The sequence below is a fragment of the Stigmatopora nigra genome, chromosome 5 (assembly GCF_051989575.1).
Source record: "Stigmatopora nigra isolate UIUO_SnigA chromosome 5, RoL_Snig_1.1, whole genome shotgun sequence".
Lineage (NCBI taxonomy): Eukaryota > Metazoa > Chordata > Actinopteri > Syngnathiformes > Syngnathidae > Stigmatopora > Stigmatopora nigra.
This window is the reverse complement of record NC_135512.1, coordinates 1,278,098-1,295,561: the sequence shown is the minus strand read 5'-3', so window position 1 is coordinate 1,295,561 and position 17,464 is coordinate 1,278,098. Positions and strand designations below refer to the sequence as shown.

General features: G+C 37.2%; 3 protein-coding genes and 1 long non-coding RNA gene across 6 annotated transcripts in view; 2 read left to right on the top strand and 2 right to left on the bottom strand.

The window, feature by feature from the left end:
* The window catches only part of tmem131 (transmembrane protein 131), a 29,910-nt gene extending 29,250 nt beyond the window's left edge, over nt 1-660 (bottom strand). For both annotated transcript variants that reach the window (XM_077716946.1, XM_077716947.1), the window contains exon 1: nt 327-660. In XM_077716946.1, coding sequence (XP_077573072.1) covers nt 327-459 — 133 coding nt within the window. In that variant the 5' untranslated portion in view covers nt 460-660. The remainder of the gene's footprint in view (nt 1-326) is intronic.
* A 2,908-nt stretch (nt 661-3,568) lies between these two features.
* Nucleotides 3,569-5,954, top strand: faap24 (FA core complex associated protein 24). Its single transcript, XM_077717325.1, has 4 exons — nt 3,569-3,806; nt 4,238-4,380; nt 4,441-4,596; nt 5,597-5,954. The coding sequence occupies exons 1-4, from the start codon at nt 3,710-3,712 to the stop codon at nt 5,837-5,839; spliced, it is 639 nt and encodes a 212-aa protein (XP_077573451.1). The 5' UTR covers nt 3,569-3,709; the 3' UTR covers nt 5,840-5,954.
* An 879-nt stretch (nt 5,955-6,833) lies between these two features.
* Nucleotides 6,834-14,055, bottom strand: LOC144196935 (uncharacterized). Its single transcript, XR_013326421.1, has 5 exons — nt 13,880-14,055; nt 12,680-12,759; nt 12,216-12,394; nt 11,232-11,324; nt 6,834-6,961 (listed from the first exon to the last, which is right to left on the bottom strand). It is a non-coding gene; the product is annotated as an uncharacterized LOC144196935 (long non-coding RNA).
* LOC144196932 (cyclic nucleotide-gated channel cone photoreceptor subunit alpha-like) lies at nt 6,900-16,708 on the top strand. 2 transcript variants are annotated; one of them, XM_077717449.1, is made up of 9 exons: nt 6,900-7,056; nt 11,180-11,302; nt 12,030-12,101; nt 12,295-12,426; nt 12,511-12,570; nt 13,696-13,848; nt 13,942-14,043; nt 14,116-14,222; nt 15,303-16,708. In XM_077717449.1, the coding sequence occupies exons 2-9, from the start codon at nt 11,202-11,204 to the stop codon at nt 16,697-16,699; spliced, it is 2,124 nt and encodes a 707-aa protein (XP_077573575.1). In that variant the 5' UTR covers nt 6,900-7,056; nt 11,180-11,201; the 3' UTR covers nt 16,700-16,708. The 2 variants fall into 2 exon arrangements, with proteins under 2 accessions (XP_077573575.1, XP_077573574.1); XM_077717448.1 differs by having other exon boundaries at nt 12,250-12,426.
* Nucleotides 16,709-17,464: the final 756 nt, after the last annotated feature.

Genomic DNA, 17,464 nt, shown 5'->3' with positions numbered 1-17,464 from the left:
CAACACGACTGTCATTTATACCCTCAAAAAACTAGCATAGTTGCCAAACCGGGCCACGTTTACAAACTTTAACCCGTGAACACCTGACTTACCGGGCGTGTTCTTAACCAACCCATGATAGTAAAAATATGACACAGCTAGCATAAAAAATAACACAGCTAGCATAAAAAAATAGCATTTAAGATAGCACCCAAAAAGTTAGCTAACTTTGACACACCGGTACATTCAGAACAAATTAAAAACATTTATACGGAAGTTACATTAGCTTAGTTGACGCTGCTAAGCAGCTAAAGCTTCCTACTTCGTCCAAACCGCGATATACTAACCTTCTTTATTGGAGCGTGCCGAGTGGATAAAAGCAATAAATAATATCCTAAAGAGTCCGAGGCACGGCGACGAGCTCGCGTGCGGAAAATGGCGAGAAGTCCGGTGGATTCGTTCCTCCTGGCCAGCCGCCATGCCTCCCCCAGTCGCCGGGACAGCTCTGTCGCTCTTCGGGTTTTCAATTTAGGGGAGACAACCGAGAGAGGGGGAGGTCATAGCCGGGGAAAGTTACTCGGACTCGGTCAAACATAGCCGGAGCGAAGGTGCGAGCTGCTAACTCGTAATGTTATCGGGTCGACGTGCATTAGCCTCTCCTCTCAGGCTACAAGGCCTTCTTCTTCGTTAGTCCGGGTGACGTTACAAAGATGCCAACGAGACGTTGGCCGTGACGTTCAATGGTGGGTGCTGCCCCCTGCAGTCTTGGTGAGCTTCAAGGAGGAAACGTGGGAAAAACGTTTAGGAGTTAAATTTTTGCCGTATTTAACAAAATATGAAGGAGTTCGGAATTGTTGCTACTCCTGCGTTACGAAGGATTTACTTTGACTAATTATTTATTATTCATGTATTTATTATTATCCGTTTATTATTTATTTATTCATTGTAGTTATTGATTATTTGTTTGTTTGTTATTATTTGTGGACTTTGCTACTTAATTATGTATTCATCGAGTGCTGTTTTATTATGAATGCATTATATATTTATTATCTATAGCATTCAATTCAATTCAATTATCAAAAGTCTATAAATACAGTTAAAATTAGCCAAAGCCGCTAGGCTATATATACTATTTTATCATTTTTATTTTCAGTTTCTATTCAACCAATATTTTTTTCATTTGGTTTAAATTGATGAGACCTGTGAAAAGTTAAATAAGCAGTCAGGAAAATTAATTAATTATATAATATATATATTAATATCAATAATTATTAAAATGTTTTCCGATTAGCATCATAGCTATTCTTAAAATAGCAATCTTTTTTGTTATTTTTTTGCAATCTGTTTATAAATAAATGAATAATTTTATTAAATAAATTATTGGAGATTTGCTACATTATTAAAGCAATTTCAGGATTAAATACAGGTCATCAGATTATTAATAATCCCAGTTTTCACTTATAGACAACCAATTTGAAATGTGGAATTGACCTGTTGTTGAACTGTACACATATGCGTTACATATTTTGAAGCATATTCTCACTTTTTTCAGACACGTGTCACATACCTTCATAATCTAACTGCCAGTTTCACGTTGCACTGTTTTGCCTAGCGATATCTATAGCAACAAAACCCCAAACCACTCCACTAACCAATCATACGCGTCGTAACATGAAAACATGCCTCAAAACGGACAAAACAAGTCAAGAAAATATGTATTTTCTCAACAGGTTATTACAGTTTATTCCTATAAATTTGCCATATGATCTTTAAACAATAATTAAGCAGTGTAGTGGATCATTAATGTCAATGATTAAAAAAACAAAAGAGAAATAAAACTAAATCTGAAGTTAATTATTGACCGTTAACTGATAAGAAGTGTCTTTGATGATATATTTTGAGACATCCCATAATCATATCTAGCATCAAGTTACACAGGTAACGAACGTGACTATATTTGTACAAAAGTATAACAAAATGACATGCCATAATGACTGATAAAGTTTATCTATAGAAAAAAAACAGTAAAGATAAAACTTTCCTAATTATCACTTCTTTGATAAGTGGATACAAAGGTTGTTTGTTGACAAATCCATCTTTAAGTATATTTAGCTAGTTTAAAAATCTGTTAATAATGCTAACAAACATACATCTAATTCTAGGGGGTGCTGGAGCTTATCCTATAGCTAACTATGAACAAGGAGACAAACAACCAATCAGTCAAAGCTAAAAAGTTAGCATACAATTAGCCTAGCATGCATGTTTTTGGGAGGTGGGAGGAAAGCGGAGTACCCAGAGAATACCCACAAAAGCCAAGAGAGAACATGTTAACCCCTCGTCCACCATTTAGAATATTAATTAAACATATTTCAAGTAAAAACATGACAAATTTAATATTTTTTTTAAGTATGGAAACGTCTCATAGGGTGATTAAGTGGTTAGCACGTCGGGCCTTACATTGCGGGATTTGGGTTTGAAACCAGGTCGGTCCACCTGTGTGGAGTTTGTATGTTCTCCCTGGGCTGAGTGGGTTTTCTCTGGGTACTACAGTTTCCTCCAACATTCCAAAGACATGCATGCTAGGCTAATTGGACACTTTAAATTACCCATAGCTAAGAGTGATTAGTTGTTTGTCTAGCTGGGATAGGCTCCAGCACCCCTCGTAACCCTAATGAGGATAATATTCAGAAAATTAAGTGATAAACATCTCACGTCTTTTTGTAGTAATGTCTAATTTGAAACTCCACCGCTATATAATAATAAACATCAATAATTTCCTCGTTTTGACCTGCCATTGACGGTGTTAGATGTCCAATTCAGTGTTTTTTTGTGACAAATCACTGCTATAAATCCTAATCAGAATATTAAAGGACATTTTACACATTCTCAAGGTCTCCGAGCACAAAAAAATAGCTAACAAAGTGCCCCTGTGTTGCTATAGCAACCATTTACATGCAAATGAGGTGATGCTTGCCCACATCCAATCCCCTGCAGGTAAACGAAGCCAATCATTTTCTGTTATATTCCAACGCACCAACCTAAAACAACAACCTGATTATCGTTAGTGTTCACTTGAATTTTTATGGTCATGTGGCTTGATTAAAAGGACCCTTGATTGGCTGAATGGCTCATGAGTTTTTTTTCCCCAGTGATTGAAGTGACTTATGGTTACTATGACAATTGCTTTTAGGAACAATTCTGCCAATCAGCAGAATAATTATGAATTTTGATAGTATTTGCAAAGCCAGGGTACTTACGACAATCTACAAACCGCCAAATGCAAACAAAAAGCTTTAGTTTTTTATATAGATATGGTTTACTTACCTTTACTTAGTATTTTATTCTTTAATATAACAATGTTAGTGGTGACGCGGTGGAAAGTGGTTAGCAGATGGGCCTACCACTTCTGGGGTCTAGGGTTCGATACTAGGTGGGTCCTCAGTAGGCAGCAGGTGGCGTTTGCATGTTCTGCAATGGAAAAAGTCAATTGGACCTAAAAAAAATTGGTTGGAAAAAATAAATGACTTTTTATATGGATGTAATTGCACCCCCTTCCAGCAAGAGGCGATATAACACTTCAGTTCATTCTCACTGTCGTCTTTATAACGAGAAAAAGACACGGCGCCTCTAAACACATGTTATTGACTTATATTCGACTTTTTGGATCAAATTATACCATATTTTGATAGTTTTGTCCAAACCGATTTATGTTGCGACGTCCGTAGACGTCATGGAATGCAAAAAACCGACTTTTGGCATCCCTTCTTATGGACATATAATCACTAGCGAGAAGTGGAGAAACTCGTCGTTTATTCAAGCATTAAAAGGTAAACAAATCAAATTTTGTGGAATCTAGTGGAGTGTTTTAATATTATTAAAGTCAACTTCCATTTTATTGACATTGACTACCAGTTGTGTCTCACTTTGTTCTACTTCTTTTAGTTTTTTGATGTTTTTGTTTACCTAAACAAACACTAAAAATTTAAATAGCAACTGTCTTAACCGGAAAATATCGTATTTTTGGAAAATAAAAGATATTAATTCATAATAAATCAATAATCTGATCGGAATTAAAATAATAATAGCAATTGTTTTGACTTAAATTCAAGTGAATATTTAATATTCCATTGCCTGTCACTTATTAAATGTCTAATAATTGAACTTTTAAAAATGCAAATATAGCTAAAAGGAGATCAAAATAAATATATGTTATGCTATGTAACGTCTTCAACTTCCCGTCTATTTTCTCTGTTGTCAGGCGGTGGCGTAAACATCCTATTTGAGAGCGAGCTTGGCGTCGTTGACTTCCTCCTCCCAAATAAGAGTAGCATCCTCTATCTTTCTGAGTCTGATATCATCGCCGGCACGGCCTACAAGCGGAAGCTAGTCCGCTACCGGAATGTGAGTCGGAACTTTTCTCTTACTTTCGTTTTGAGCCTGAATTTGTGGTTGTCGTGGCAGGCATGCAACAGCTTCCAAATGTTGGTTCTGGTGGAGAAAACTCGTCTGAGCCAGCAGTACTTCTTAGCCGTGCAGAAATTTGTGGTGCTGGAACTCGGCTTGACGCTGCTGCCCGTCGGCGGACAGACGGAGGCTTTGCATCTCATTCTTCAAATGGTAAAAATCATCATCATCATCATCACTGTCAAAAACAAAACTTGTGCCCTCAAAACTGGTTGCGCCCTGTGTGGTCGCCCACATTGCCCATAGCAAAAACCGGCCCTGATTGTTCTCCAGTGTTTATCTAAGTACCGTCTTGACCCGAATATAAGACGATGTTTTTTTTTTTAAATTGAAATAAAACTGAAAATGTGTCAGTTGTTTTAAAATTATAGTTTATCAAGATATTTATTTATTTGTTTGTTTATTTATGTATCTATATATTTATTTATGTTAGTATATTTCTTTATTAACTTATTTATTACCTATTTATTTATGTTAGTTTATTTCTTTAACTTATTTATTACCTATTTATTTATGTTAGCTTATTTCTTTATTAACTTATTTATTACCTATTTATTTATGTTAATTTATTTCTTTATTAACTTATTTATTACCTATTTATTCATTTATGTTAATTTATTTCTTTATTTATCTATATATTTATTCATGTTAATTTATTTCTTTATTAACTTATTTATTACCTTTTTATTCATTTATGTTAATTTATTTCTTTATTAACTTATTTATTGCCAATTTCTTCATTCATGTTAATTTATTTCTTTTTATCTATATATTTATTTATGTTAATATATTTCTTAACTTATTTATTACCTATTTATTTATGTCCAAAATGTCTTTTTGTCTGTTTTTCTCTCCAATATATTTTTACACCGTATTCTCCGGGTTTTTTTGCGTTTTCGTGATACACCGCAAAATATGGGGGACTACTGTGAAGAATATTTCTGCTGTAGTACCCCATATTTCGGGGTGTACTGCAAAAAAAAACTCAAAACGCGAAAAACCTCAAAAAACATGGGAATACTGCAACCATTACTTTCATTATTTTGGATTTGGTGTTCAAGCGGTCTTGAAAAAGAGGTCGTCTTATATTCGGGTCAATACAGTAGTTTTTTCAGGCTTACCTAATTAACTTTTTTTTTTTTTTCGACGACAGGTTCACGCAGACGGCAAGGAGAATCCATTCCGAAGGAAAGACCCATCCGGACTCTTGGACCCGCTGGTCCTGTCCACGGTTCTGCAAATTCCCGGCGTGGGTCGAGTCAAAGCTTTGGCCCTGTTGAGTCGCTTTCCCAGCATCTATCAGCTGTGCAATGCCAACGTCGGCCAGATGGAGGCCATCGTGGGCCAGGCCTCGGCGCAAAGCATTCGTGACTTCTTCCATGAAGTGGCCAGATGAAATGCGGCGCTTGGACGGAACCGGGACGCTCTTCTTATTGGTTCTGTTCATGCTTGGAAAAAAATGACAAATGTAAAGCACGTGCACATGTACGTTAATAAATTATTTTATATTTTGCTTGCTTTTTGGGTCTTTCTTCAGTTTCCAATTGAACTTTTACGGCAAAAAGAAATAGGAAAATTCATATAAGTTAGCATTAGCATCAGCCCGGGGGAAGAAAATCTAATTTAATTTAACCTTATTTGAAAGTTGATGGAAGATATTAATCTATTAAATCTTAGAGATCTTAAATCTTAGAGAAGATATTAATTATTAAAAATATTAATCTTGACTTGAAACTGTTTTAATATGGTTTACAAAGTAAAAGCCATTTTTTGGGTGGTCCAATCACGGTACCAAACCTGGAGACTGGCCTAAAATTAATGAGGTTTGGAGTGGAAAGGGGAAGGACGATTGGTCGCTGAAATGAGGATTACCGCCACCGTGCTGCTTTCTTAACAACAATGACCCTTCTCCATATTTTCCCTGATGAGGAATATAATCATGAAAATGAGGTAGTTTGGATGTTGTCAATGGCAGCCATTGATTTCATCTAGTCCCCGCCCCTTTTTGAGAAAATCTAAATAACAACATCAACTTATATTAAAAAAAATACCTTTCATTACCATAATTTTTCATACATTCATTTTCTCAATCACTTTATCCTCACAAGGGTCGTTCGCGGGGGGTGCTGGAGCTCACCCCAGTTGACTTCTGACCAGAAGAGACAAACAAATCATTCACACTCACATATAAAGGAACTAGTTAGCATACAGTTAGCCTAGCATGCATGTTTTTGGATTATGGAAGCAAAGCGGACGACCGGGACCCACCCTGGAATCGAACCCTCGACCCCAGAACCGTAAGGTCACCGCCAATAATCCAAATGGTACTTTTTGTTCTCTCTGGGTGATCCTAATCATCTCATTCGCCCGAGGAGGGGAGGGGGGGGTTGGGGTTTTAGACTCCTCCCCTCTCGGCTGAGCCTCTCACCTTCATCCTCTTCCTCATCCTCACAGCTCTTCATCGTCTGGCGGCGGCGACGACCAAGACGAAAAAGGAGTCAGCCATGGCGGAATATTTCTACGGGAGAAAGTGAAAAGGGAAGGATGGAAATGTGCGGGTGTTCCTCCCGAGGAGACTCCAATTTTGTGCTGGGTTTACGTGCGTGAAAGGGGTAAGTGGGAAAAAAATAAAAATAAAAACATTTTTAAAAAAAGATTAATAAATTAATTAATTACAAAATATTTTTTAAAATACATAAAAAATAGATACATGAATTAATAAATAAAAATATACTTATACAAAATAAAAATACTCCGCAAAAAAGGATTTATTTGGAATATTTTTACGTTTAGAAAGATGTTTTTTTTTGTGGACAAAAGGGAAAAAAGTTAGCCTGGTTATTAAAAAATATATTTAAAAAAATTGAAAATGGTACATTAGGAACAACAAGTAGTTGTATTTTTAAAATAAAATCTGGATTGATGATATAGAGGTTTTAGTTGAGAACAAATGTTTCCTATAGTGAATTTAATTAAGACAATACATATTTTAATTTGAATATTAATGGTTCAGTCCTCAAATTTAAAGTATTTATGTAACATTTTTTTCAGTTTCTCTTTAAAACTGTTCAATTTTTTTTTGGCTGCATATTAGTTTTATTTCTATTTTTTTGCAAAGCCTGTTTTCAATTATATATAAACAATATTATGGACATTTTGTCTAAAATTGAATGAATTAGTGCTTAATAAGATAAGAATTATGCAATTATGCTAATTTTTAAATTCATTGGACATCAGCTAAAAACTAAATATTAGCATTTACCTTAAAAAAATATGAATTAAAGAAAACAATATAGTACCTCCAATCCTTTCCATTATAATAGCAATAAACATACCCTTTTTAATAATACTTTTATGATGTATTTGCAGTATATCTCTGTATAAATGTACTATTTCTATACTATGAATTTAAATTTTTTTAAACTGCTAGCCAAATAACCCACTGAAACTTACGTAATTCCAAATATTGACTTAATATGGAGTGAAAAATGATCATTTGATATGATAAATGGACGAGGGATGTTGGTTTGTTGCCCTGTTGCTAGCTAACCCAGGTGAGGTTGCCCCGCTAAATGCTAAATAGAAAGCCGCAAGCCTCTTAGCGGGTCTTTACGCCACGCCGCCGCTAATCTCCTACAAACCTAATAAGAGCATTATTATATTAACAGATCATTCTGTCTGCCATATTGATAATAAATAGCATGTAGAAAGTACCCGAGTACAAATACTTTAGCATGTAGCACTTCAGATAGCTGTCATTGTTTTTGCTTGAAAACTATATCATAAAAATGGGTATATTTTTTAAATTAAAAAATTTGTCATAATTTTTTATGCTTAATGAGGCTAACTATGATTTAGCATGGTTGATATTATTATTTTAAAAAATCACTTACAAGTAATACATTAAAACCATTTTAAGGCTTTTTTTAAGGGCGTGGCTTATAAGTGGGGCGGCTTATATGCGAGTAAATACATTGATTTTTTTTTTGTCGGGGTAAACACCATTTAAAAATGGAATGTGGGTGTTCAAAATATTATATAAGATTATATATATAATTATGTTTAAAGTAGTGGTCTTAAACTTGCGGCATGGGGGCTTAAAAGTGTCCATTTTGCTTTTTTATAGTATTAAGTGTTTATTTTTATTTATTTTTTCACATTTTTATGAATACAATAAAAAATATAACATGGTATATACTTTTTAAAATGTTTTTTAAGGATTTTTAATTACATTAAAAAAGGAAAACATAGTAAACATTCTATATTTTAAAATTTTTAAATTAAGATGTTCTAATTTTAAAAGGCAGCAGAAGCAGTAAATATTCTAAATTTATTTTCATCCTTTCATTTTAAATGTTTTTCATTTTAGGAAAAAAAATAACATTTATTTTTGAATGATTTGGTGGATTTACAGAATAAACGCCCCAAAAAATGTGGTAAAAAAGAAAAAGTATGCAGTAAAAAACTATTGCCTTGCCAGCAGTCACATTGTAGTGAGCCATTGTTGACATGTGCAATGATGTAATGCTCTCTTAGTTTACCTTTAGCCACTGCGGCTAAAGGTAAACTTCTGTCAGTCTCATTTAATGTAGCGGAGGGCTGAAGGGGTGGGCGGAGCTTGTGGTACACTGGGTTCCTTCGTTAACTCCCCGGCATTAGCGCTAATCTACACGTATGTGCACGTGTTACAACCACAGATTCAACAAGTCAGTCCAGGTAAATGCTGACAAAGCTTTCTTAGGGAAATATCCGGATACTCTGCATTTTTTTTTGGACAAAAATGGTTACTATTTGCACGGCAACGCGCTTGTAACATAACATAAACACATTGAAATTAATTTGGATTACCATGCAGAGACTCAAAAATAAGTTTAAACGAACTTTACACTAAACTTAATTCAAATTTTGTTTGAAATTTTGATACCTTTCTTGGCTCTATTAGCCGCGCCTTCACCCTGACTTTCAGATGCAACCTATCGAGGGTTGTTTACCGTATTTTCACGACTATAAGGCGCACTTAAGTGTTCAATTTTCTCCAAAATAGACAGTGCGCCTTATAATCCAGTGCGCCTTATATATGGAAAAAACAGAAAACCAAAAACCACCACTGTTGGATATTAAAAAAACACAAACACCTGAACTGAAACAATACTGTTAAATATGCAGATCAGCCATCTTAGTTTACAAAATCTTCCATCATATAGCTCCTCCCCCACTGCAAGATTTTAAACCAAAAAAATCCAAAACATCAACAATGGCTGGCTCTAGAGGTGACTGTAAAGTAGTGAGTGCTTCATACCAGAAAGTCAATAGCAATTACCGTATTTTCACCACTATAAGGCGCACTTAAAAGTCTGAAATTTTCTCCAAAATAGACAGTGCGCCTTATAATACAGTGCGCCTTATATATGGAAAAAATGTCATTCATTGAGGGTGCGCCTTATAGTCATGAAAATACGGTACTTTTATCTTCCCTTCAAAACATTCCCAAATAATGTACACAAATGTCCTCACAATAGAATAACGCTTGCCAATGACAAGTACTATATACTCCTCTCGTATTAGCCAACAAGCTCCGCCTTTCACACTCACTAACGATAAATAAAACCACTGAAAAAAATGCAAAGCTCCGCCCAGTGCTCATAGAGACATTACACAAGGAAATTGCTTAATTTTGCATCTAATACGACATTTTCTTTTGTTTAATAATGTTTTATTTTGAAAAATCCCGAGTCCAGACCGTGCCCTGAACTATGTTTTCCCCCAAGAAGCTGGCTAATAGACTTAACCTGGCTAAATATTCCCTTGGGTAGCAGCAGGTCCAACGCTGGCAGACCTGTAAGCAGCGCTTATTTTAAAAGCGGGGTTGACCGTTTACAAACGCAGGGGCAGAGAGAGAGAGAGAGAGAGAGAGAGAGAGAGAGAGAGAGCACGCTCATCCTGTTTAGCAGTAAAGACATAAGGAGGGATTATTTTCAGAACTGCTATACACGTACAGTAAACACACAGCCACTCAGTACAAAGCAGCCCTATTGTTTACCTGTACATAAAAATACTACTTTTAGTCTGGACTGTGTAATGTCTCGTTGAGCACTGGGCGGAGCATTGCATTTTTTTCAGTGTTTTTTATTTAATCGTTAGTCAGTGTGAAGGGCGGAGCTTGTTGGCTAATATGAGAGGAGTATGTACTACTTTTTGTTGGCAAGTAGTTGTGTGTTATCTTATTTTGAGGACATTTGTGTACATTCTTTTTTGAATATTTTGAAGGGAAGACAAAGGTAAACAACCCTTGATAGGTCAAATCTGGAGGCGGGGCTAATAAGGCCAAGAAATGTATCAAAATTTCAAACAAAATTTGATTTATGTTTAGTGTAAGGTTAGATTAAATTTATTTTTGAGTGTTTACATTGTAATCCAAGTTTAGTTACATTTTTTTATGTTATGTTACGAGCGCATTGCCGTGCATATTTTTAGTCTACTATTAAACATATTTTAGTACTATTAAACCACTAGTTATTTGTTACTTTGTTAATAAATTGCTAATTAGAACAAATAAAACACGTTTTTCCAATGCAATATCCTGTTTTTGGTGTTTTTTTCAGAAGGGTTGGAACCAATTAATTTGTTTTGAGTTCATTTGGTTTGAGATACGAGTAAATTGACATACGGGCTCAGTCCTGGAATGCATTAAGCTCTTATCTCAAGGCACCCGTGCATTGTGTTTGTGTTTTCAGGGCAACAGGCCTCCTCACTACAACATGGCAAAGGTCAACAGTGAAATTTCCTACCTGACCAGATGTCGCTTGTCCGTTCAGACGTCGGATGAGGAGCTGGCCGTTATCGAAAATGGAGACAGCAGGTTTGTTGCAGGAGGTTCTCGGCTGTAAAAAAAAATCAAAATAGTCAAAATAGGATCAGACATATTTCATAAGGGGTACAGTAATCCCTCCAATATCGCGGCTTTACTACAAAGGCAGATTTTTTGAAGGGGAGCATTTTTCTTTAATAAAAATATATTTTTAATTAAATGTTGTGGTAATTAAATATTTTTTTAAATTAAATTATATGGTATTTAAATTCTTTTTTAAAATTAAATTTTGTTGTAATTAAATTCTTTTTTTAATTAAATTTTGTGGTAATTAAATTATTAAAAAAAAAACATTTTGTGGCTTAAATCCGTTTTTCAAATTAAATTTTGTGGCTTAAATTCTTTTTTTAAAATTAAATGTAGTGGCTTAATTTTTTTGAATTAAATTAAATTTTGTGGTAATTAAATTCCTTTTTAAAATTAAATTTTGTGGTAATTAAATTCTTTTTTTTTTAAATTAAATTTTGTGGCCTAAATCCTTTTTTTATTTATATTTTGTGGTAATTAAATCCTTTTTTTGAATTAAATTTTATGGGAATTAAATCCCTTTTTTAAATTAAATATTGTGATAATTAAATGTTTTTTTTCAAATTACATTTTGTGGCAATTAATTATTTTTAAATTATTATTTTTTAGTATCCACGCTGAAACTCCCAAAATGAAAGAACTAATATGATAGCTCCGCCCATCCTCATCATTTCTCCATTTTTTCTTCCAGTTCCAATTCGGAAAGGACTCTGTCTTCCAAGTCCAAGAGAACCATATTGACTGGTCCAGGATCCATGGCCAGGTAACATCCCTCCCACAACAATCCCCTCCCTCCTGACCCTTCCGACCACACCTCCCACGACCAAGCCCCTCCCTCCTGACCCTTCCGACCCCTCCCACATCCCTGAGCCTGTACCTGGTTGTCTCCGCCCTCTGTTGACCACGTCTAGGCTGTCTCACTTATTCTACACGCTGCGCCAATGGACCTCCAACAGGATGAAGCCCAAAACGCCGGAGCGGCACGACTCCTTCCTGGCTCGATTCCGAGGCCCGGAACTCAGGGACGACTCCGGCTGCGAGAGTACCGTCCTGTCCCTGGGACGTAACGGCAAAATGCACAGAAAAAAGTAAGTAGTCTTGCTCCTAAAATCCAAAAAAACATGTCCGCAAAAAGAAATGAATCTGTAGTGGCCTGGTTGTTGTTCCTCAAGTCTTGCCAGCCAATGGCCGTTGGCTCATTACAACGTCAATAACTGCAACAATACTGACAAGTAAGTGTGGATAGTTGGTAGAATAATAGTTAGTTTTGCCCAACTTGAGTGGAATAATGCAGCTTTAGTTTAGATTTGAAGGAAGGGTAAAGTCTGGAAGAAATCCTACCGAACTATTTCAAGACCTCTAGTAGATAGTTCCAAGTTTCCCTAGTCCCGATTCCACCTGGAAGTTCACCGTAGACTAATCTGTGGAATAGAATGAACCTCCTGAGACCTGGACTCTTGCAAGGCATGCATTTTTATTGACACATTGATATTTAGGATATAATTCTGCTACAAATGTTAAAATTATTATTTGTTTATTTAATGTATTTATTTTTAATGCATTCATTCATTCATTTTTTAAATTTTATTTATAAATTTGTTAATTTGTTAATTCATTAATTTATGTATTCATTCATGTATTTATTTATATACATATTTATTTATTTACATATTTATTTACATTTTTATTTATATATTTATTTTTATATCTATTTACATATTTATTTATATATTTATTCATATATTTAGTCATAATTTTATTTATTTATATAATTATTTATATTTTTATATATTTATTTATATCTTTATTTATTTATATTGTTATCTATTTATATAATTATTTATATCTTTATTTCTTCATTAATTAATTAATTTATTACCGATCTATTTGTGTCTATTATGTCTTTTACTGTGTCAGTATTCTCACCCTCTTGCTACTGTGACAATCAAATTTCCAAAATACAGGAATAATTAAATTAATCTAATCTAAAAAACGAAGAATTATCTCTTTACATTAAGTAGTTTCTGAGAAAAATGATGTCCACATTGTAAATAAACGCCAGGCCCTGCTTGTAGCAAAAGGGTGACAATACAGACACAGAAAAATACATTTTACACATAAATAAATGTCCAAACGTCTGGGCGACCAAACGTCCAGGCTACCAAACGTCCGGTCACTCCTATGTATACATACGATTGGTCTTAAGATTTAGCCACATGTGGATGCCAGGTCCTAGGAGGTTAAAAAGCACCAACTAGAAATGTCCTTTTCCTAAAGCCCTTTAGCCCCACCCACCTAGACGCCCTTTTCCCAAAATACAACAAAAAAAAACCTAAAAGCCCGAGTTGTAACTCTAGCAAAAAGGAGGATAAAAAAGAAGAGATTAAAAAAGAAGAGAAAGACGAAAAGAAGGACGAGAAAAAAGACGAGAAGAAAGACGAGAAGAAGGACGATAAGAAAGACGATAAAAAGGACGATAAGAAGGACGATAAAAAAAAAGAAGAACCGCCGTAAGTACTCTAAAAAAAATAGATTTCTTACCAATGGATTCTGTGGAAAAATATGCTGACCAAATCCTGAGCAAAGTACTTTGTTAAATCCAGGAAGGAGGTCTGGATCATGGACCCGTCTGCAGACATGTACTACAGGTGGCTGACGGTCATCGCCGGTCCAGTTTTTTACAACCTGATCATGATCGTCACCAGGTACTTTTTAGGCTTTTCTAAAATAAAACAAAAACACGGAAAGTCAACATTTTGTACGTGTTCTGCGTTCAGAGCGTGCTTCAACGAACTCCAAGACCGCTTCACCAAACTTTGGGTCTTCTTGGACTACACCTGCGACTTCATCTACTACACTGACAGCTTCGTACGCTCAAGGACAGGTTCGTTTTTTTGCGGTGGGGAGGGACTCGGATGTTTGGTCGCCGGTCAAATGGTGACAGAGAGGAGGCGCAAAATTTTATCCATAAGAAAGAGTTTAATATCTATGAGAGAGAGTTTAATATCTGAGTACTGTTTAATATCTAAGTACTGTTTCATATCTAAGTACTGTTTACTTAGATATTAAACAGTACTTAGATATGAAACAGTACTTAGATATGAAACAGTACTTCGATATGAAACAGTACTTCGATATGAAACAGTACTTAGATATTAAACTCTCTCTCTCTCTCTTAGATATTAAACTTTCTCTCTTAGATATTAACCAGTACTTGGATATGAAACAGTACTTGGACATGAAACAGTACTAAGATATTAAACAGCACTTAGATTATACTAATACTAGTACTTTTATTTAACTCTCTCTCTTAGATATTAAACAGTACTTAGATATTAAACAGTACTTAGATATTAAACAGTACTTATATATGAAACAGTACTTGGAGATGAAACAGTACTTACATTTTGAACTGTACTTAGATATTAAACAGTACTTAGATAGTAAACAGTACTTGGATATTAACAGTACTTGGATATTAAACAGTACTTTGATATTAAACAGTACTTCGATATTAAACAGTACTTCGATATTAAACAGTACTTCGATATTAAACAGTACTTCGATATGAAACAGTACTTCGATATTAAACAATACTTAGATAGGAAACAGTACTTAAATATTAAACTCTCTCTCATAGATATTAAACTCTCTCTCATGAATATAATTTTGAGAGCTGGTCTCAACAGTAAACTCTCTGTCACCATTTGACCGGCGACCAAACGTCCAAGCACCGGGTGCAACTTCTACTCAGAGGCGGCTTATATGCGAGAAAATACGTTAAATTCATTGGTTACATTCTTGGCTTGCTGGCAAAAGTCAATGGAAATCAGATTTTTTAAAAAAGATTACTGACCATGTCCAGCTTGTACCTCTTTGATTGGTCTCCCTCGGGTCAGAGTGCGGTAGTCATTTTGTATCTCCTCCTCCTCCTCCTCCTCCTCCTCCTCCTCCTCTTCCTCAGGCTACCTGGAACAAGGCCTCCTGGTGAAAGAAGCCTCCAAACTCCGAGCCAAATACATGACCACGTCCCAGTTCAAGTACGACATGATCTCCATGATCCCCACGGACTTGCTGTTCCTCCGTTTCGGCTTCAACAACCCCGAATTCCGCTTCAACCGCCTGTGCAAGATCTCCCGACTCTTCGAGTTCTTCGAAAGAACCGAGACCAGGACCAGCTTCCCCAACATGTTCCGTATCAGCAACCTGGTCCTCTACATTCTGGTCATCATCCACTGGAACGCCTGCATGTTCTTCGCCATCTCCAAAACCATCGGCTTCGGCTCGGATACCTGGGTGTACCCCAACATAAGCCACCCGGAGCACGGGCGCTTAGCCAGGAAATACATCTACTCCCTGTACTGGTCTACGTTGACCCTCACCACCATCGGAGAGACGCCGCCGCCGGTACGGGACGTCGAGTACCTCTTTGTCATCGCCGACTTCCTGACCGGGGTGTTGATCTTCGCTAGTATCGTGGGTAACGTAGGCGCCATGATCTCCAACATGAACGCCTCCCGCGCCGAATTCCAGGCCAAGATCGACTCCATTAAGCAGTACATGCAGTTCCGTAAGGTGACCAAAGACCTGGAGGCCAGAGTCATCAAGTGGTTCGACTACTTGTGGACGGAGAAGAAGACATGCGACGAGAAGGAGGTCTTAAAGAACCTGCCTGACAAACTGAAGGCCGAAATCGCCATTAACGTCCATCTGGATACTCTCAAGAAGGTACGGATCTTCCAGGACTGCGAAGCGGGGCTCCTCATCGAGTTGGTCCTCAAACTGGAACCCCAAGTCTTCAGTCCAGGGGACTATATCTGCAAGAAGGGAGACATCGGACGTGAGATGTATATCATCAAGGAGGGCAAACTGGCGGTAGTAGCCGACGACGGCGTCACCCAGTTCGTGGTACTCAGCGACGGCGCCTACTTTGGCGAGATTAGCATCTTGGGAATCAAGGGTAGCAAAGCCGGAAACCGTAGGACCGCTAATATCCGAAGCGTGGGGTACTCGGACCTCTTCGCCCTGACTAAGGACGACTTAATGGAGGCCCTGACCGAGTACCCGGAAGCTAAGAAGGCCCTGGAGGAGAAGGGTAAGGCCATCTTGATGAAGGATAACTTGATCGACGAGGCGGTGGCTAACGCCGGCGCCGACCCCAAGGACATGGAGGAGAAGTTGAGTAGGCTGCAGGACAACCTGGACGCCGCCCAGACTAAGTTTGCTAAGCTAATGGCCGAGTTTACTTCAAGCCAGACGCGCATGAAGCAGAGGGTCAGCCAAATGGAGGCCCAGGTCAAGGCCGTGAGACCCGAGGACTTGTCGGAGGTGGTGGCCGACAAGGACAAGAAGGTCCAGTGAAGGAGGACTGGTGGGGGACGGGTGGGAGGGGCTGACCTTCTCGTCCAATCACGTGCAAGATGCTCCCAACCAATGGCGCCAGAAGGCAAAGGTGGACTGAATTGTTAGGTATGCCATATTCCAAGGTCATGGATTGGAGGAGGGGGCGGAGCTATGTTTTTTTTTTGTTTCATATTGTATATATATGAATGGAGCCAATATTTATCTACGTTATGCTAACATGTCTCGCTGTGTTTGTCTGCATGGGTTATTTTGTAGATAAAATAAAACATTACTACGGGTTTCTTGGAGTATTTTTTTAAGAGTTTTTTTAGTCTAAGTTTCCCGGATAAAAAAAAAAAAAAATCAGACATGAGATTTGATTAAGGCTAGCTAAGGTGCTAACCAATTTGAACCGTATTTACTTTATAAGGAAAACAAACAAAAAAAAAACCTTAAGGAAGGATGACGCCATCTTAGCTAGTATATGATGTGACAGGACATTTGGTCACCTGGACATTTGGTCGCCCGGACGTTTGGTCGCCCGGACGTTTGGTCGCCCGGACGTTTGGTCGCCCGGACGTTTGGTCGCCCGGACGTTTGGTCGCCCGGACGTTTGGTCGCCCGGACGTTTGGTCGCCCGGACGTTTGGTCGCCCGGACGTTTGGTCGCCCGGACGTTTGGTCGCCCGGACGTTTGGTCGCCCGGACGTTTGGTCGCCCGGACGTTTGGTCGCCCGGACGTTTGGTCGCCCGGACGTTTGGTCGCCCGGACATTTGGTCGCCC